The sequence below is a fragment of the Prunus dulcis genome, chromosome 5 (assembly GCF_902201215.1).
Source record: "Prunus dulcis chromosome 5, ALMONDv2, whole genome shotgun sequence".
In the NCBI taxonomy this organism is placed as follows: Eukaryota; Viridiplantae; Streptophyta; class Magnoliopsida; order Rosales; family Rosaceae; genus Prunus; species Prunus dulcis.
In genome coordinates, this window is record NC_047654.1 from 3568375 (window position 1) to 3588972 (window position 20598).

Below are 20598 nucleotides of genomic sequence, written 5' to 3' on the forward strand. Positions count from 1 at the left end.
AATGATATTATTTCTTTCACAAAGAAAAAGATACAATTTCTCAACTAACTCCCTCAAATACAGACTCACTTAGTTAATATAGAGTTAACCTAACCAACTGTCAACTAAGCATAGCCTAACTAATGGTTAACAACTAACCTAGTTCCAGCTTATATAGAGATTCCTATCTACCCTCCCCACAAAAACAATCCTTGTCCTCAAGGACGAAATTCTGGAATTCGAACCAACAAGTTGCTGCCATTTCAGTGATGGATGTGTGCCATTGAACTCATATTGTTGTAGCAATATATCAATTGGTTGGCTTGAACAAGGCCACCATCAGAGCATGCAATTACAGAGATGCTGAACCAAACAATACTCATGGTCTCACTGCTGCTGGATTGGCAGCCCACCCACATAAAACTCCCCAATTATTGGAAAGCTCACTAACACATCAATGGCTCCAAGTCCTTTGGAATGAGCCCTGGGAGAAAGAAGTAAAGCTCTCAATGACTCAAGCTCATAGCCATAAACCTTGCAGAAATTTTCTTCTTTTCCAGTATGCCCATTATCAACTTCAAATCCACCACCTTGGCCACGTATGCCCAGAAGGTAGCCAACATCAAAATCAAGAATGCAATTACCCAACGGAAGAGTAAAAACAGTGTGGACACAATCATAATCCTGGACCCTAACCATTTGAATAGTGCCAAACCAATGAAATTTCGTGAACTACTAGAATCAAGGAAAATGACAACTGAACAATTCTTGATAAAGCCCTGTATAACCTTGAGCAATTTTAGATTTGGCGTAGAGTCTTCTTGAACAGGAACAAAACGAAGCAAGTACAAGTCCTGGCGAAGCTCTCTGTCATCAACCCTCCAATGAAGCAACTCGTGAGAAACTCACCACCACCATCGTCTCGAATGCCCATATGGTAGCCAAGATCAAAATCAAGAAGTGCAGCACCGCCATTGCATACCCAACATGAGTGTGACATTTCAGCAAACAAATGGAGAGCATGTGGTGATCTGCCACATGTATCAACCCCAAAACCCAATTGCTTCCAAGCTTCTTGATAAAGATTCTTCAAAGACAAAAATCGATTCTGAATTGAACCGATGGAAAAAGAAGACAATTAAGCAGGCAAACCTTGCGTGGATGGTGATTCCGGAATCGGCGATGTCCGATGACTGTTGCATCTCGGCGTCGGCAGAGGTGAGACTCCCAGATTCTGATTTGGGGACACAGATGAGGATTGGATTTCCAAGAGAGAGATCGATCGCAGAGATAAGCAGCTTCCGCGCTTTCGTTGAAGCTTTTTACTTGTTTTCTCAGTCACGTGTATGTCACGTGATATTTAATAACAAAAGGCACAACAAGTCTTCCGGTCATTCAATCTTAGCCCTTCATTTTTAAAATGCAATACTGGCCTTTGGATTACTAGCTGCACCGGTACAGCTGATGTACCACAGAATTTTCGGCCACGTCAAACTACTGATGCCTTTTATAGTATATATATAGCGTCAATTGACGTCTATTACAAAGTTTTAGCATCAGTAACGTAAAATACCAATGCTATTGAAATATAATTCTTTTAGCGGGATTTTTAGTGCTTATTTCCAAGTGAAAATTTTGCAATTTCCACAATTTCAATTTCTAGTAATTGAAAATTTCAGTGTTTGAATTTATGTGTGTTGAATTTTGTAAATAACACTATAGAAATTGTGAAATGACGTATATTTTGGTGAAAATTAAACTTGAAAATTTGATGCCCCAATTTCCACAAAGTTTTCCGTGTGTCATTTAATAAATTTCGCATTTAAGTTGTCAAACAAGAGAATTATCAATTTCGCCTCCTAAATTCTCAACTTTGAGTTAAATTTTCCCTTATCCAAACAGAGAGTAAGTGAAATTACAATATATTAAAATCATAACTAAAATTATGTAATTCCAATCTCTTAAAATCTTGTAATTACAAATCCACCTGAAATCCATTACATTATAATCTTGTAATTACAACTTATTAAAATCTTAATTGAATGCACTCCTAAACTCTTCTATCATTTCTCCTCTGTTCTTTTCAGCCGCGTTCTCCTCACTTTTCACGCATCTTCCGCAAATACATCGACCGAGAAGAGGGAAAGGCACGTACGCAAGCAAAAAAGAACGACAGAAGGAGAAGAGCGCCTTTCACCATCGGGAGCTCAGCTTGCGAGATTCCTATAGCAATCAGGTATGGGTATCGATGGCTATGGTTATTTTTTCTCTCTCTTTCTTTTCAACATCTGGGTTGTGGTTTTCGATTTTGGGTTCTAAGTTTGAATCTGGGTTTGAAGATTTCTGAGCAAGCGGTTGAGATTACTTCTGATTTCTAGTGGGTTTGGTGATTTCGGGTATCATATATATCTGCTTTCCTCCCTCTCTTTTTCTTCTGTCTAAACCCTAATCTTAAACTCCCAGCCTTAAAGTAAATTTCTTTCAACTCCTTCTTTCCCTCTTTCCATTACCAAAACACCACTACGATCTGCTCCTCTCAAGTAAAATTTATTTTTCTGTTTTTAATTTCTGTTCATCTTGGTTGGTAATATACGAATATGGTCTGGTTATCTGGGTTTTTTCCCAATTAATATATTCCTTTTTATTTTGAGCATGGATTTTGTTGTTTATGGTTCAATTTATGACTGGGTCTCGAATTTGGTTGGCGATTTGGCTTTGATATTGTGGGTGAAATTTGTTATTTATGGTTTTTCTGATTTTGAACCCTTTTTTAATCTCAGTTAAGTACTGCAACAAGTTTCTATTCAAGAACAAAGAAAGGTATTCTGTATTTTATTATTATTTTTCATAAATTTCTTGTTTGAAACTAACTGCCCTCCCTGGAATCTGTTTTGCTTTGTTTTAAGGGATTATTTCCCTTTCTTAGTGTTGAACAAACTATTCTTTAAGGTTGGTTGATAATTGTTTGAACAACAACAGAAGTGTTCTATAACTGCTTCGATTGGAACCTGCAGTTTTACATCTATGTTACTTCACACAAAATTCATTGAAAAATGTTACACGAATAACCTATGTAAATGAAATATTGATAATGGAATATATATTTAATATCAGGGTATTAAAATTTTGTACAGCCCTTCCTATCTGATAGAAAAGGATCCCATGATCCTGAACCGATCTTACTTGGGATCGCAAATCCCAAGTTTGTCTATGAAGAGCAGATTGAAAAATGTTACACGAGCAACCGATGTAAAATGAAATATTGATAATGGAATATATATTTAATATCAGGGTATTAAAATTTTGCAAAGTAGTTCAAATTGTTGTCTCAGTAAGTATTCGGATAATCTAATATGTCACGCTTAGAGAATTACCATAGTTGGGTTTGTGGTTCAGTTTGTATCTTGGAAGTGCCTATAATTTATGTTTCCTAGTTCATTTGTATCTTTTCAACAGGTTCTATAAATTTGGGAGTCAAAGGAACAAAGCAGACTCTAGTGAAATTTTGACAAATTTTTTTTTTTTTACGGAAAGAAGCCCACCCAAATTTTGCAATCCTGGCTCTGTCTCTGGTTGTTACCGACAGCATAAGCTTCCATGGAGATTTCCTCAAACAACACAAACGTCTTCTGCAACTTCTGCATGCATGCTCAAGGGTTCGTTCCCTTAGAGCAACAAAACAACTCCATGCTCTCAACATCACGATGGGTCCGTCTCCAACCCAACCCACTTTTGTCTACAATAATATCATGTCTCAATATTCGTCACTTGGGGAATTGTCAGTTGCTCGTTACTTGTTTGATAAAATGCCTCATAGAAACGTTGTGTCATATAATATCATAATTAGTGGTTATAGTAGATGTGGGTATGTAGGGGAAGCTTGCAAAATATTTTCTGTGATGAGAGTTTGTGGGTTTGAGCCAACTCAGTATGCAGTTGGTGGGTTTTTGACATGTAGGTCATTGGATGTTTATCATGGGGTTCAATTGCATTCTTTGGTAATAAAGAATGGACTATTTGATGTAGATGCTTTTGTGGGGACTTGTTTGTTGGGATTTTACGGAAGGCATGGGTTGTTAGAGGAAGCAGTTTGGGCATTTGAGGATATGCCTTGTAAGAGCTTGGTAACATGGAATTCACTGATATATTTGCTTGGAAATCACGGTTTTGTTAAAAATTGTGTGTTTTTATTTCGGGAACTAGTGAGGATGCATTGTACTTTGTCTGAAGGTTCTTTTGTGGGTGTTTTTTCAGTATTGTCATGCCAGCAAGACTTTGAATTTGGGGAACAACTGCATGCTTTAGTCATAAAAAATGGGTTTAAGTGTGAAGTTGCAGTGTTGAACTCTCTTATAAGTATGTATATGAAGTGCACTGGCATATTCTTGGCTGAGAAAATTATTGAAGAGGTGACTTTTCTGGATGTGGTATCATGGAATACTATGATTGGTGCGGTAGCAAAAACTGATAGACCTCAAAAAGCATTAGAATTCTTTACTAAAATGTCCATGGATGGAGTTTTGCCTACTGAGACCACATTTGTTAGCCTTATAAACTGTTGTACGCATTTGGAGATTCCATTCTATGGAGAGTCCTTTCATGTTAAGATAATCCAGCATGGTTTGGAATCTAATGTTTTTGTAGGTAGTGCATTGGTTGATTTTTATGCTAAATGTGATAACTTGGAAAGTGCCCGACGCTGTTTTAATGAGATCTATGTGAAAAATGTGGTTTGCTGGAATGCTTTGATTTTGGGTTACTCTAATAATTATTCCCCTGCATCCATAGTCTTACTGCAAGAAATGCTTCATTTAGGTTACCGACCTAATGAGTTCTCATTTTCAGCTGCGCTTAAGTCATCATTGGCATTAGAGCTCCAGCAGCTGCATTGCTTAATTGTAAGAATGGGATTTCAGAAACACGAGTATGTGTTGAGCTCTCTTATAACCTCATATGCCAAAAATGGTCTCATATCTCATGTCCTTGTCTTTCTCACAGATTCTGATGGTCTTCTTGCTGCAGTTCCGTCTAATGTCATTGCTGGAATTTATAACAGAATTGGGAGATATAATGAAACTCTAAAATTTCTTTCTCTACATGAAAAACTTGACATTGTATCCTGGAACATTGTGATTGCAGCTTGTGCCCGCAGCGGTTATTACGAAGAGGTATTTGAGCTTTACAAACAGATGCATTTGATTCAAGTCCTGCCAGACAATTATACGTTTGTCAGCCTTCTAAGTGTGTGCGCAAAACTTTGCAATTTTTCTTTGGGCAGTTCTCTTCACGGTTATATCATTAAGATAGATTTCAGTTCTTGTGACACATTTGCATGCAACGTTTTAATTGACATGTATGGGAAATGTGGTAGTGTGGACAGCTCAGTGAAAATCTTTGAAGAAATAAAAGAAAAAAATTTAATCACATGGACAGCTCTAATTTCTGCACTTGGACTTAATGGTTATGTTCATGAGTCATTAGAACGTTTCAGAGAAATGATACTCTTGGGCTTTAAGCCTGATGGAGTAGCTTTTACTGCAGTTCTTACAGCTTGCAGGCATGGCGGGTTAGTGAGAGATGGGATGGAGTTATTTGGGAAAATGAAAATGGATTATGGTGTTGAACCAGAAATGGATCATTACCATTGCATGGTTGACTTGTTGGCTAAATGTGGACATGTTACGGAAGCAGAGACAGTGATTTCCAACATGCCCTTCCCACCAAATGTCATTACATGGCGTAGTTTCCTTGAAGGCTGCAAGACTCATGGAGCTGCAATGGACCAAGCAGTAGGACATCTTTAATTGTGAGTCAGACTAGAGGAATTCCTTGTAACGTCTATGCATTGGTGGTGCTTCTTTGAGCACGTGAGTTACTAGTCCTACCTTCCAGTTTTGATCCTTCTTTGAACAGATCCTGTATGAGTCCTACCTTTTGGGTGGATTTATAATTTTGGTAGGTAAGGCTACTCTGAGCTTTAAACATCGGAAACTAAAAAGAGTTGAGGCAATGAAGCATTGCCTTTTCCTTTTCTTTTTGGCTTGATTTCAGGTGAAAATACTTCTCATGCGAATTGTGGACCCTATAATTCCATTACCATTTCAGCCCCGCCCCCTCCTCCTTATTTGATTGCAATGCTGTCCATTGCACAAATTTCAGGTCACCATTGTCCTATTGGATAATGTGTGTATTTTGAGGATGTCATGTCAGATGTGCTTGCATTTCGAAGACATCTGCATGAGTACAGAAACAAGATTCAAGTACTGTCAACTAAGGGGTAAGAACAAGGGTTTATTTATAATAAAGCATTCTTGTTTAGAGCACGGTTAAACAAGTTTTTTTTGGTGATTTTTATTACAAACTTCTTAAATGGTGTTTTGAAAAGAAAAAAAAAATCCAAGCACCATTCTGATATGTAATTCAGTGATCAAAAAATGGTCAGTTTCCCTTCTCAGTGCTTCCCTACAGCCCCGCCTCTGCACCCGCCTGGCCCACTCCCCTCTCCAGGAAGCCATTCCCCACTTCATCTCTCTCTTGTCTACCACCAAGCACCCATCACCACAGACCTCTCACAACCATCATCAGTTGACTCTTCTCACATTCATGGTTGCAGCACCTCAAATCTTTGATTCTTTGCCATTGATTTTTCCTTTCAAAATATCTGGGTTTGTTTTTTCTACTCTAACCAAATTATGCAAAATTGGTCAGAAGTGGGGAACCTTAACCCCAAACACAACGTTTATCGGATTTTTGTCTCTCTTACTTTACTCTTGATCTGATTCTTTGATTTATTTCAGTGAACAAAAGGCCTTTCCAATGCAATGTGTTGTTTAGCAGGGTATGATAAGTGTTTTAGTGGTTCCTTTCCAAGAGGTTGGCTTAACAGGGTACGGTTTCTATCAATATATCTATATGTATTATATACATGTGCAATTGTTCTCCTGCCAATCAATCCTGCATATCATGGTATCAGCTTGTCAGTTTGGACTTTTTAGTAGGCGGATTCTTGTTTGAATGTATAGTTCACACTCAAGATTGAGTCTGAAAACATAGCATGCCAATATTTGGCAAGAGAAAATTTGTATATAAATATGTCTTTGTGTTTGTTCTTATCTCTATTTGGGTTTTTCATCTGGGAGTAGTAGTCAACATTTGGGTAATTTGTGAGATTAGTGGAAAACCTGTTTTGGTTAGAATTTCCCTTTATCCTTTAGGGAAAAAGAGTCAAACTCATATATATTTGGAAAGTTAAATTTGATAGGTTTGTGGGATATTCACAACTTATGAGATGAGACTTTTATATGTAAATATTGACTAATGTGTAGATTTTCTTGAAAAGGGTTATGAATTATGAACTAATGTTATTGTATTTAAAGTTTGGATAATAGATTATGTACTGAAAAGTTTAGAAAAAGAAAAAGGAAAAATGAGAGCTTTTATCTTTCCGAACTTTGGCGTTGGCCTAAGAAGTATCTGAGTAAAGTTTGAAACAATCTGTTTTTTTTTTCCTTTACCAAGTACTTGGCATGGTAAATTGGTTTGGGGAAGGTCTTCCTGTTTAATTGGTGTGTTTCCGGCACTATTGTGCAGAATGAATAATACGATATACTAAATATCCGCCGTAGAAACTACTAGGCTTTTTTGGTGTCTGGCTTTGGAACTGTGAGATGAAATTTCTCTCTTATCCTCCTTCCTTGTTCCTTTAAAATTAGTGTAGTTTTTTATTTGTATGAGTTTGAGAAATGGATTTATAGTCCTAGCTGTAGTTTTTATGGTGTCAGTGACGGGTCAATGAAAATGCTTGTTTAAATTCTCTATCCTGAGGTTAAATGAACTTAATAATATAGATTTTGTTTCTATAATGCCCATTGGTTAACTTTGTGTACTAATGCTCTTTCATTGTCTTTCTTGTGTGTGTGTTTTCATTCTGGTTATCTCTTTTGTTCAATTTGCTCGACTTCTTTCCTGTTCAATTTTTCAGAATAAATAAGTTGCTACATGTATTTTTCTTTCTACAGGTCCTCATTTATGTGAAAGAAAATTTGGTTGGTATTCAATTTTCTCAACCAGGGGGTTTGTCAAATTTTGTAGATCAGAAGAGCTACAGGTCAACATGCATGTTGGTGTTATTAGTGGTTTCTCGAGTGATTTTTTCTTAAAGATTAATCTGTTTGCTGGGTTTTACAGTGAATTAGTTTGACGGGCCTAGAGTTTAGAAACCCACAAACAACATATCTTTGGGTTTTCACCTGAAAAGGTATATATGCTCTTCCCTTTAAGACTTTCTGTTTATTTGTCTTTTAATTGGTTAGGTATGATTGTTGGGCTTATGTCCTCCATTTTGAAGGATTCTGAGAAGACATATTTAGGTTGCACCATGTTTATCAAATTTACCCCTTATATTAACTGTTTGATCCAAAGGGAACCTTTCATTTGATTTGAGTCGAACAAAAGAAAACCCTACCATGTTTGATAGGGAAGGTTAGATTGGACTAGCTTGACTAATAAAATGCTTAGATTTCATGTGCAATCAAGGAAGAATGTGGGTGTTGTCTTGTAACTTGGAGGATTAAGGTTAACTATTCATATGAGATTGGTTGATGTCTAAAACTTATCCCCACTAATCCCCTTGAAGTGGGATAAGTTTTAGGCATGAACCTCTTATGAATAGTCCATCATAATCCTCCAAGTTAGAAAACACCCATACTATTCCTTGATTGCACATGAAATCTAAGCAGCATTTTACTAGTCCAAGCTAGTCCAATCTAATCCTCCCTATCAAACATGGCCTAGTTATTAGAAAACAAAACAGCAAAACAGTGGCAGCACGATCTGGCTTCTCCTTTTTTCTGTGTGTCTTTATTTCGTGGCTCCTTCAGATAGAAAACTCAAATCATTCTGGTCTGATACACAAACTTGATGGTTTATTATTAGAAGGCACATCTCATCTCACAATACCAACTCAGACCCTCTTACACTCAACATCCATTCCATATATCGATCCAATAACCATACATCATCTGCCGTACTTAGGTGTTTATCTCCGATATTAGCAATATAGCACGTAAACCTAGATCCGGGTTCTTACAATGGAGCTATTAAGTTTGATTTTGAGTATCCCTTCTACTTTGAGTTTCGACCTTGCTGGTTTGCAAGGCATGTCTTTCATTTGGCTCAAAGGTCTACGTTCATGCTTTTGCTAATTGTCTACGTTCATGCTTTTGTTAATTGTTTATATTTTTCTGTTGTCTCTGAATTGCAGCGTGTCATTAGAACTGTCCTTTCTATTTTGGATTAAATACTCCTTTATTTATTGAAGCTCAAAGGAAAAGCCTCATACTCGAAGAAATAGATGTAGTACGACAGAGTGGGCTAAACTTTTCAGCAATTGTGTAGAAAAAGTTTAAACATCACTAGCATCTATCATACAATTATCATTTGGAGCCTATCATTAGCGAACTGTTGGGAATTTTTATATATGTACTTCTAACTAGGAAAATGTATTCTTTAATTGCAATTTTGTAGTTCGGACAACAATGTGTTCCAAATGACTCATTGCATTTAGTCATTTCAAGTGTAATACATCTAATTATTTCAAATATATTCAATCCAATAGTGTCAAGTCCAAATTCAATAAACCGGAGTCTGTTTGGATGGAGTGATTTCAAATCTAGGATTTATAGTTAAGACGGTTTATTGAGACTACTACAATACATGTGTGCAAAGATTTAAGTAAGACGGGGAATGAAGAAAACAAATGGATTTTAAATGACTCATTGCATATAGTTTTTTCAAATCTCTTCGAAAAAAAACAAAAAATCCAATTTAGTTATTTTAAATACATAAAATCAAATGTTTTCTAGTTTTCTTTAGCAAATTTAGCTTTGTTGTCCAAACCAATTACTTTCTTTCATACACCTTCATCTTATTCTCAATTGAATCAAAGACAATGACGACCGAAAACTATAAATTTTAAATAATAAAAAATTATATAATTTAAATGTTAAAAAAATTTAAAAATCAATTAACTATTCCCTAACAAAGGACCATGGTATTCAGAAGAAGAAGAAAAAAGCAGCATGGTATTGGTGGGGAGTTGAGAGATTTACCAAAAAGCAACTAGGGCATTGGTGTGCTTCAGAAAAGTTTTTTCTTTCTAAGTTATGCAACAAGTTGTAAACTTGAAAGAGACATAATATAATTAAAAATTGTAAAGATGGGATAGAATATGTATGTAGTCCCATTAATTATAAAGTATTGCCAATGCAGAAAAACTTGGACGGAGACTTTTCCTTGTCACGTGACATAGTAATAACATGTGTTACAGAATCAGAATCAAATGGAAGTTTTGTACCACATTTTATGTTTTAAAATATCAGTATTCAGTGTCAACCGGGTCTAATCGAGTGAGAAATGACCTTCACTTGCAAATCAGAGGTCTTAAATTCAAATTCCCACAACATTATAGTTGTGTGGGCATGTGTGAGAAATCTCTTCCTCTGTAATTTAGACTATCGTTTATACTCCAAAAAAAATATCAATATTTGCGACTCGACGAATACTTAGCTACATGACAAAGAATCCCCACTTAAAGTATTACTCTGAAAATTAGGTGCTATGAAATGAACTTTCAGACTATTATTAAATCAACGTACAGGAATGTGACCCCTCCAACTTGTCCTCCATGAGCGACAGTTTGTTTCAGACTGGAATGTGACCCCATGAAACAAGGGTGTGTGGGGTTGAAGATGAGTTGCATCACACATTTAAACTGCTTTGACATATCCAAGAGTCACTTAAAGTCATGCTGTAGCAGCAAGCAACTAGCTAGCAAACTTCTTATCCTCTTTGTTCTTCTTCTGTTTGTTGATTTTAATGGGCCCACACCAATTCCACCCACACCTGCTGCTTGGCCCATGGATTATCTGCAAATCCACTTGATCTTAATTCAGTTCAAACTCCAACTTTCCATTTTTATATTATTTTCTTTTTATTTTGGATGGGGGAGAAATTTAAACAAGAAGATATTGATTGTAGATATTCAGTTGCTTGGAGCATTATTTTATATTATATGCTCTCTTTGGGATTGGAATATCAGATGCCAAAATGGAGCATCCTTATCCTTTCACTTTTACACGGCATATTTTAGACTATTTCCCTTTCTTCATCCTAAGCTATTAGGGTTCATTAGAATGTATCCCTTGTTATTGTTGTGATCACAAATTAGAGTAATTATAATGTAGCGATGGATTACGTCTACATATTAAGACTTGTCTCTCTTAAATGTGGGAAATAGCAACCATATTATTCATTTATGTAATAACACATGAACAGATCATATCACGCGAATAAATTATGTGACTTAAATAAGTTATTCTAGTAATTCAAGAAGAAAACATGATCGTAGACCATTGTTTCTGCGTTTGCATCCTTTCTAAAAACACACACTTGCACACCTAAAACAAGAATTGATGAACATGCCATAAATAATTTTTTGCACAGATTTGTTTAGGCAAACTCTGCTCTTCTATGTATTCCCGATAAGCATTAAAAGGTTAAACCTCTCTTGCAATTAAACGGTTTAAAGTGGTGGCCAAGACAATAAAGATCTGGTGGAAAACCTCTTGATGAAAATGATTTCTAGAACAAGTACCATTCAATATGAAAAGATCAGGTAACGTTGGTGACCTGACACAACATTAGCCAATCCAAGTTAAGCATTTGAGCTGCGAAGGGCCCACAATTAAGGAAAAAATCAATCAGAAATTAGATTATCAGCACGGTTTTGGTATGATTGAGGCTTATTTGCTTTACCTATCACCAGATAAGAGCTGGTAAACCACTTGCATCATGGCTTAGGCAACTTGATTAAAGTGGGGCCCCTATTTGCATATAGGACAAAAAAAAAAATTAGGGTTTATATGGTGGTCATCAAGATCCAAAACGCATGGCTTTATTGCATGGTAGAGAATCACATTGATTTCATGTATAATGTGTTCTCATGTGTGATATAATAATGGATTTGCTTATGATATAAAGTTGGGATTGGGAACCTTTTGATTATTTTGGGGAAAAAAGAAGAGGGTGTGATGGGCTTGGCATCAAAAGGAAGAAGCTAATCAACTCATGAAGAGAAAAGTAGAGATAGTGGAGAGAGATTCATATCCATCCACCCAACTCTTTTAGTCTTTAGTCTTTTCTTGTGTGCTCCTCCTACATGGCTACCACCAACAAGAAAAAAAAAAATGCTACGTTTTAGATTCATTTCCTCCTTACCTTTTAGCCAATTTTATGTTGATGAGATCGAAATGTGATCCACCAATTAATAATTAATCACCATTTCTAGTTTTTTATGAGATCAAAATGTCATTCAACACTAAGTCCAGTTTTGCATATTTGGACACCGAGTTTTTTTTTGGGCACACGACTTAACGTTTTAAAGAAGACGCGTCACAAGTTGAACTCATTTTCATGCTATGATTTACGAGCTGTTTAGGCCAAATTCAGTAGTTTACTAGGTCAAATGGTTTTAATAATGTGAGCATTATATAGTCTCTTGTGTTAGAACGAACGTGACCATCTAACCCCAAAAAAATTGGTGGAGAGGCTCAAGATCTTTTATGCTCTTTATGTTAAACTTCTATTTCAATGTGAGATATTCTCAACACTCCTCCTCACGTGTAGAGTGTTTTTACGCATAATATAGGGACAAATACAATGTAAGAGCGCATGGGACCACCGCACCTACCACCTATCATGTTAGAATATAAACATTCAACCTAAAAACTAATTAACCATAAATGAAGAGATTCTCTCAGCATATGAAGAAATGCCATTAATAATACTATACTTATTTTATTTTATTTTTTCCGTAATAAATATTTGCACTCCATATGAGAACAGATTCAGAAAAGAAAGTACTAACAATACAATTTCAAACTGGCATTTCTAGTAGCACAGAGAACATGTGAATTATAATTTTTTTGGGTCATAAAATAGCAGGGATGATGGATTATGTGAGACACAGATATGCTAAAAAAAAATAATTATTAAGTAAATAGGGCTCGTGTTTTATGAGAAGAAAAGCAACGCACGTGTGGTTTTGGTGTGTTTTTGGTCAGCACGTGGCCTTTCGTGAGCTGCCAAGTTGTAGCAAAAACGATGCAAGTCCACTAATTGGTTGTGTAAGTGGAAAAAATTAAATAAAAAATAAAAAACGGAGATTGTTTTTCATTAACCAAATCGTTAATAAATCTTTTAAATGCTGATGTGGAGAATGTGGCCCTCACTTTTTTAGTTTGCGATGTCGTTTGTAGTCTGTACTTTTTTATTTTTTGCTAGAAAATAAAATAAAACTTTGAAGTGGATGCACAAAAGCGAGTTTGCTTCATCCACGCCTTAATCATTTTTCCCGTGCTGTACTTTTTCAAGCTTTGATTTTTCCGATTAACTTGGTCATTGAGATTTATGAGTCTCATTATTATATCTAGAATGTGTTATGAGTTAGCAGTCAAACAAATACTTTAGTTTATTCTTGTTGGCTGTTGGGTTTGTTGAATTATGTAGGAGGTCACGTGCGATGCTGTCTACTGTAGTTGGTTACTTAGAGCATCACTTGAGAGGTCTTGTGTTTTTCCATCCACTAATATCATTTAGATCGGAATAGAAAATGATACTAAAATACAAGGTAGGGATTACCGACATCCACTGTGTTCCCCTTTGCATCAATGGAAATGTCGTTGTTATTATCATGAATTACCCTGATATCAACACTTGAATCAACCCGACTTTGGACACACATGGAATCTTCCAAGTAGGTTTCGATTTAATCTATGAATATGCAACCGAGCCACTCTCCCAAACTAGCGTTGTCATCATAATTCTAATCTTTAGAGTTTCAATTCCCTGATATCTACCTTTAATATTACTTGAAATTGGACTCTATCACCTTGAATATATATATATACATTTAAAAAAAAAAAAAGGGAATTTAGGAAGTAGCCCCTTATAAAAGAGATGGTAGCATGAATTAAAGCGAGGACAAGAATGATATTGGCATATCCGGCCTCTTCCCAAACCAGCCTGCCGTTCCTATGTTCAAGTCAGGACCTCCCTAGTTGCCTACGAGACCGACCTCGGACCCACTACAATACCATCCAGTTTAGGCTGTTGAAGTCTACATGAATGTTCTTTCTCCTTCCCACGGCTCTCGTCTTGACAGACTTACTAAGAAATAGAAAGATGCTGGAACTTTCACTGCCACGTGGCAGCGTACATTTCACCCAATGTGAGAGAGGATGATATGAGCACATGAGTCACATTCCACCTTCCACAACGTGTCAATCCCTGCTGCACTGGTGGCTGGTTTGCCTCTTCTTCGACAAATTAAATATCATGTACCCAAAAAGCCGGTTTAGACAGCCACGTGTCACCTCTTGTGTTGTCCGCTACATCTCCCACCCACACGCTACTCGCTCAGACTTCTACTTTTTTTTTTTTTTTCTTTTTCTCCTTTTTTTCTCTTTTTTCAAAGATGTTTTTAGGGTTTGTGGAACTACTGAAAAATCGAAAGTTGTTCTTTTTGGACGGAAGAATTGAAAAGACCAAAAAGTTAGGCTTGGGTTTAAAACGTGGTTGGAATTAATTAGCTAAAAGAAACTCTGGTTAACAAATTATGTAAGCTCCAATATAAAAGGAGGTGCACCAATGCCACTTGTACACATCATCAATCACATATATTAAATTATGTTTTTTTTTTCTTCATTAGAATGAATAGTATATGTTATGTTTTAACTTGACGGTACGAGTTACAAATTTTTTTATTTATAATACAAAATCAATAATATATGTTATGTTTTAACTTGACAGTTTATATCAATTTTTGTTTTAATTTTTATCGATTTAGTGAAAATTATTGAAATTTGTCGAAGAATTGGGCACAAATTGAGTCTACATTGATCGTTTCAACTTTGTGAAGTTCAACCTGAATAACAACTCAACCTGTCCACACCTGAATTGTATGATATTGTGCATTAGAAAGACAAAATTATATCATTTAGAAAAATAAATAAATAACTAAGAAAACATAGGAGAGGACAAAAGAGATTTAAGAAGACCAACGATTGAAAGAAGAAAAAAAAACGGCAGAATGCAGACTAGGGTTAGGGTACTCAGGCTACGGTACACGTGGTGCACATAATTTTTTCCTTTCTATCCATAAACAGATAGACACGTTTTATGGTCATTGATTATCAAATACCTGTACATCTACTATGTATATAGACTAGAGCAATAGTACCTTAATTTATGCCAGAGTTGTATTTTGGTCCTTAGAGTTTTAGACTCAATAATTGGCTCTTGTAGAGCCTCGATTTTACGTCGTCACGTACCATTGGTCCTGTTATAATATTCGTTACATTTTTTATCTAATTTAAAGGCGAAATGATCATTTCATTTTGTTTCATAGATTTTTGTATGGTTTAGGCGGCCCCCCACAAAAAAAAAAAAAAAAAAAAAAAAAACCAGCAGGTGAAATATTTACTTTTTTTTTTGTACTAGTCTAAAATGTAATAATTTTTTGGTCTGAATAACACGTGAGAAACATCCAAGGTGAGTCAAAGAAAATTTAGAGCAACTTTATTGATTTGTATGTATATGGAGATGCATGCTAAATTTAGATCCAAATTCATCGGAAAATGCTTCAATGGGTAGATGTAAAAGACATGGAAAGATGCATAATTGCCGGAAGTTGGAAAAAATAAAAAAAATAAAAAAAAAATTGCACAATTGCATCTGATTTTACATTCCAACTTGTGGACCCAGCTTAGTGATGCAAGAGGAGAAAAGAGAGAGAAGTTAATAAAAGAGAGGCAATTGCAGCCTTGCCTGGTGGTTACATCTCCTCCCATTAGAGGAAACACCACATTTACATTTCCCGAATATGTAAAGGAGATCTAAATGTGAGTTACATCTCCAAATTTACACAGAATAATTAAAGTTTCTCTTAGTACCAAGACGTTTCTCCATTTTTTGTTTAATTAATCAAACTGAAAATTACTTTAGTTATTTGTTTTTCATCATTATAATCACTTTAGTATTTAATGGATGATGTATGATATTTGTGTATTTCTTTGATTACAGTTAAATGATGAAACAATTTTGACTAGGTTTTCTGTTCATTAATATGATTTTTAATGGATGACTCATATAATGAATAGTTTCCCATTATGAGGCAACATTCTGAAATGTGAAAGTAATCGAGAGGAGAAGATGACTAGTAGAGTACATTCGTGTTCCTATTTATACAAGTGACTAGTGCAGAGGTAAATGCTATTAAATACTTGAATAACAAGCGTATCGAAACTATATACATCTTCTTGAATCATCATAATTACACGATCACATCAATGTCGTTTGCGTAAATTTCGAATATCTAAAATATTGACAATCTATCACCTAGCATACCAAAATGACACAAGAGATGGGCAAGTTGGCATTCGTCCTTGGACATCAACCAACAAAGGTGGAGTTTTGATCAATTACACAATGTTCATGTTTTATGGTATAAACACATTGACAACTATCCACAATAATTCACTCCAACTATAAGCTAAAAAGATATTCACAAAAGCATTTCCTGTCTTTGTTACGGGCCCCACCATGATCGCCCATAAGTGACCCATCAACCCAACATCACCGTGCACGCTCGATCCAACGGCCAAATTTCACTGCACGGATGGGCCCACAAGTTCCGTAACCTAATTTGCTAAAGGAACCGCCTTTCTGAAATTTCTGACCAAAATATTAATATATATATATATATATGATAAAAACGGAGGGCGGCTGAGGCCTCTTTATGATTCCGAGGATCAAGACCGCCATTGCTTTCCCACCCCCAATCCGCGTAGTACACGTGTTCAGTCTGTGACAGAAAGCCCCGTCATCGTAACCCACCCCACACGAGGCGGCCCGCGTGGGGCCCACTTGGCTTTGGTATTCCTTTTTACGAGCGCCGGTCAAAACTTCTAAAAGCGGAAATAATAAAAACACTGCAAAAAAAAATTACAAATTATAAAATCTATTATTTCACTTTCCATATATAACATCCCCTTACCTTCAAAGGAGTACATTGACTTTTCCTACCTCCCTAAACCCTCTCTAAATAAAAACCCACTATTTACATCTTCATCCAAAACTTATGTATAATCACAAACCCTAACAACCATCCTATATTTTCCAGAGACTAGTAAAACTGTAAAACAGTAAAAAAAGACTTATTTTCTCCCTTCTTTTTGCATCTTGGTCCTCTGACTGTCCACCGTCCAGTTTCCCAGTCCTTCACCTTTGCTCGTCTTATTGTCCAACTTTCCCAACATTTGCACTTCTTTTTTCTATATTGGCTCGGCTTCTATGTACAATACTAGAAAGCTAAGTGGGGTAGTTTTTCTTCTTCTTTTTTTTTTTTTCCTTTTTTTTTTTGGGCTCCAAACAAGGCCTTTTGGTGAAAAAGCTCTGGTAATTGGAGGGGCATTGTGAAAACTACTTTGTATAACTGGGGCATTAGGGTAATAAACTACAAATACAGGGCTTAATCTTAATATTCTATAATTAGTCCTCCCATAGGTGCTCTGTGGGGAATGCCCTTCCTCCTCTTGGCCGTTCTGTAATTAGCAGAAGTTGGGGGTGGTGTTGAGGGTGTGAAACTCTGGACCTTGTTGCTGCTTTTGGACCTTCCATGGCTGCTGCTGCTGTATGAGTCCTCTGAATCAGAAGACCCCATAGCCTTTGAATGCTTCATCTTCTGGGGATTGTTAGATGTCCCCACAATCTGAGATTGATCATTGCAAAGAATTATTAGCACTTATTGTAGCAAATTAAACCTAATTGAAGGAATTAAAAACCAAATTGGATTTCCACGGCTGATTTTAAAAATGTACGGCTGACCCAATGACCCAGATTCCCAATTGAGCTTGTTCACACTTATGGATTGTTTGGTTGGTAAGAAAATGGTAAGGATTTCAAAGTGTGACATCAACTCTCTATGATTGTAGTCTATAGACTACAAGGGCAATGGAAAAGTCAAACTCAGACTAACCAACCAAATGAATGACATTTACTAAGAGCTGATTGGGTTTGATTGCTTGGAGACAAAAACAAGGGGCAAGAAGACTCTTTCCCTCTGAAATTTTCTCTGGTTTTCAGAGCAACCAAACAGTGCAAAAGGAAAACAAAATCAGGGATTGGGACATTGTATTATTTACCTTGCAACCAAGAGAGCAGAATCTGAAGGAATCTAGGAGGCTGCGTTCACAGACTTCACAGGTATTTGTGACTCCTTTCCCAGGCCTAGGCTGAGGCCTCTCATTCAGAAAAACAACTTTTGCACTGTTGATAATGTAGGTTTGGACTCCATTGATGTCTAGATGCTTCTGAATCTCATTGACCCTAATCACATCATGGTATGAGGACCTCCTTATCTGTCATTCAAATCAACAAATTGAGCAAAACCCATTAGAAATCTATGATTTATAGCTGTAATGAAGCAAAAACTGAGCAAGCCCGTGTGACAAAATTGGGATTCAGACAATATGTGTGACAAAATTTGTACCCAAAACAAACAGTTCATCATCAAAACAAAATTTTCCCTTTGGCATAATTTCTGGTCCCAAAGCAAAACTTGGGGAAGTGAGATTTTTGTCAGAAAAAGGCAAAAAAGGAGGAACTTTACTGAGAATGATTGAGAGAACAAGAACCCCAATGTGACCCAGATGCCCAATTTGGTAAGCACAAGAATCTAAGAATCGATGGACTGTTTAGCCGTTGAAAATTACCTGAATAGCACGGTGGTCTTTGTGGTAGGAGAGGCAGAGAGAGCAGAGAGGACCGTTCATGCAATCCAAGCAGTACATGTTGCATTCACTCTTGTGAGAATCGGCATGTTGCTTGCATTGAACAAAGAAGCTCTCTTTCAGCAGAGGCTTCAGCCATGGCGGCCACCTGTTGTCCTCCTCATCAGGACCTCCAGCACCCTATTCAAAAGTCAATCAAGTATCAGTGTTAGAACAATGAAAATGAAGAAACCCAGAAAGATAACCATGAGAATCGAAGAGAAAACACAGTGAAAATCCAGAGAATTCAAAATTTGAACCAAGCAAAACAGAGCATTCAACCCAAAATTTGAATGCAAAGAGAAACAAGAACCAGAAAAGCAAATCAACAATGAGAGCAAGCAAGACTGGTTTTCACCATGATTCTCCTGCTCTTGGGCTTGATTTCCCTAACAGTGGTGTCCTGATTTTCGATCGCCAGCTTGAATGAACAAGAGAAAACACTCTTCTGCTCAATGTTGAGAAACGAAAACAGAGAGAAACAGAGAGAGAAGTAGAGAGAGAAAAGAGGAAGCTTTTAGAGAGAGAAAGAGAAGGTCTTTTTAGGTTAATAGAAGCAAGAGTGGAGGCGGTGAGGGAGGGAATGGGTTCTTGTATAGAGTGGTAGATGGCGTTAGAGAGAGAGAGAGAGAGAGAGAGGGATGGGTCGTTCTTATCCTCACGAAGTCTTCACCGAAACTGAGTCTGAACCCGAACCTAAACCCGAAGCTGAGGGAGATGCGTTGGGTGCAAGGAACCCACCTCCTTCTTTCCTTTTTATTTCCCTTTCATTTTCTTGCCCTCTTTGGTCTTATCATTTCTCATATTCTAATATTTCTTCTTTTTTGAATTTTCTTCTTCCACTCTATTATTTAAAGCTTTTATTGTCGTTTCATTATTTGTGATTTGGTTTTGGTTTTTTTTTTTTTTTTTTTTGCTTTAATTATTTTTATTTATTTATGTGACACAAACATGACATGTATTTTTTTAATTCACGTATTTTGAGGTCTCTATACTCTCTTGTCCTAATCAAACTTTTGTCCTAATTCCTAATCTCACTTATTCTGTTTTCTAATTTTCTATGTGTTTAATTAGTTAATCAAAATATCCCCACCCCACTATGACACAATTCAATTTGAGAGGCCTTTACCATGCTTTTACATCAACTAATTAACAATCAAAATAACCACCCATTTATCGTCAACTTCTCATAATAAGTGGCACTTGTTAATCACATAATTGTATTGTTTCTTTAGTATAAGCGATAATTTAAACTATCTGGGAGGGAGTTTCTCACACACACACTATCAAGGTGTCACGGGAGTTCGAATATGAGACCTCTAGTTTGCAAGTCAATACTCTTTTCTATTGGGCTATACCTCGCAGGGGCGGAGCTAGGATTTTATATTTGAGGGGGCCAAAATGCTAAACACAAAAAGTTTAGTTGTATATTTTTTTTTGCCTATTGAGTAAACTATTGCTTACAAAAGCACTAAATTGAAATGAGTGGTTTTCTTTCATAAATGTAGCATGATTTTACTATTATATTCATATTAAAATACAATTTTGACAAGTATTGATTTGTGGTGAGGGGACCATAGGCTTAAGTATAGCAATTTTTCTTTGCATTTGTTACCACATCCAATATATACATTCAAAAGGGTTAAATAAATTGGAGGGGCCAGGGCCATCCCAGGCCTTAGTACAGCTCCGCCCCTGATACCTCGTTGACCATAAGTACATTGTTAAAATA

General features: G+C 36.3%; 2 protein-coding genes across 9 annotated transcripts; one reads left to right on the forward strand and one right to left on the reverse strand.

Annotated features, from left to right (window-relative positions):
* The first annotated feature begins 2017 nt into the window (after positions 1 to 2017).
* On the forward strand, positions 2018 to 9611 carry LOC117627062 (pentatricopeptide repeat-containing protein At3g58590). 8 transcript variants are annotated; one of them, XM_034358959.1, is made up of 6 exons: positions 2018 to 2215; positions 2760 to 2799; positions 3517 to 6256; positions 6777 to 6866; positions 7998 to 8236; positions 9242 to 9611. In XM_034358959.1, the coding sequence occupies exon 3, from the start codon at positions 3684 to 3686 to the stop codon at positions 5781 to 5783; it is 2100 nt and encodes a 699-aa protein (XP_034214850.1). In that variant the 5' UTR covers positions 2018 to 2215; positions 2760 to 2799; positions 3517 to 3683; the 3' UTR covers positions 5784 to 6256; positions 6777 to 6866; positions 7998 to 8236; positions 9242 to 9611. The 8 variants fall into 8 exon arrangements, with proteins under 8 accessions (XP_034214850.1, XP_034214843.1, XP_034214844.1 ...); XM_034358952.1 differs by having other exon boundaries at positions 2145 to 2215; positions 3436 to 6256; XM_034358953.1 differs by lacking the exons at positions 2018 to 2215; positions 2760 to 2799 and having other exon boundaries at positions 2806 to 5934; positions 6031 to 6256.
* Positions 9612 to 17036: 7425 nt separating this feature from the next.
* Positions 17037 to 19500, reverse strand: LOC117627181. Its single transcript, XM_034359126.1, has 4 exons — positions 19225 to 19500; positions 18810 to 19007; positions 18240 to 18455; positions 17037 to 17806 (listed from the first exon to the last, which is right to left on the reverse strand). The coding sequence occupies exons 1-4, from the start codon at positions 19225 to 19227 to the stop codon at positions 17573 to 17575; spliced, it is 651 nt and encodes a 216-aa protein (XP_034215017.1). The 5' UTR covers positions 19228 to 19500; the 3' UTR covers positions 17037 to 17572.
* Between the last annotated feature and the right edge of the window lie 1098 nt (positions 19501 to 20598).

Excerpts from the sequence above, each read along its gene's own strand:
- LOC117627062 (XM_034358959.1), top strand. The coding sequence starts at position 3,684 with ATGGGTCCGTCTCCAACCCAACCCACTTTTGTCTACAATAATATCATG.
- LOC117627181 (XM_034359126.1), bottom strand. Across the intron at positions 18,456-18,809 it reads AAGACCACCGTGCTATTCAG|ATAAGGAGGTCCTCATACCA; the intron begins GTAATTTTCAAC and ends TTTGAATGACAG. Across the intron at positions 17,807-18,239 it reads TCTGCTCTCTTGGTTGCAAG|ATTGTGGGGACATCTAACAA; the intron begins GTAAATAATACA and ends GATCAATCTCAG.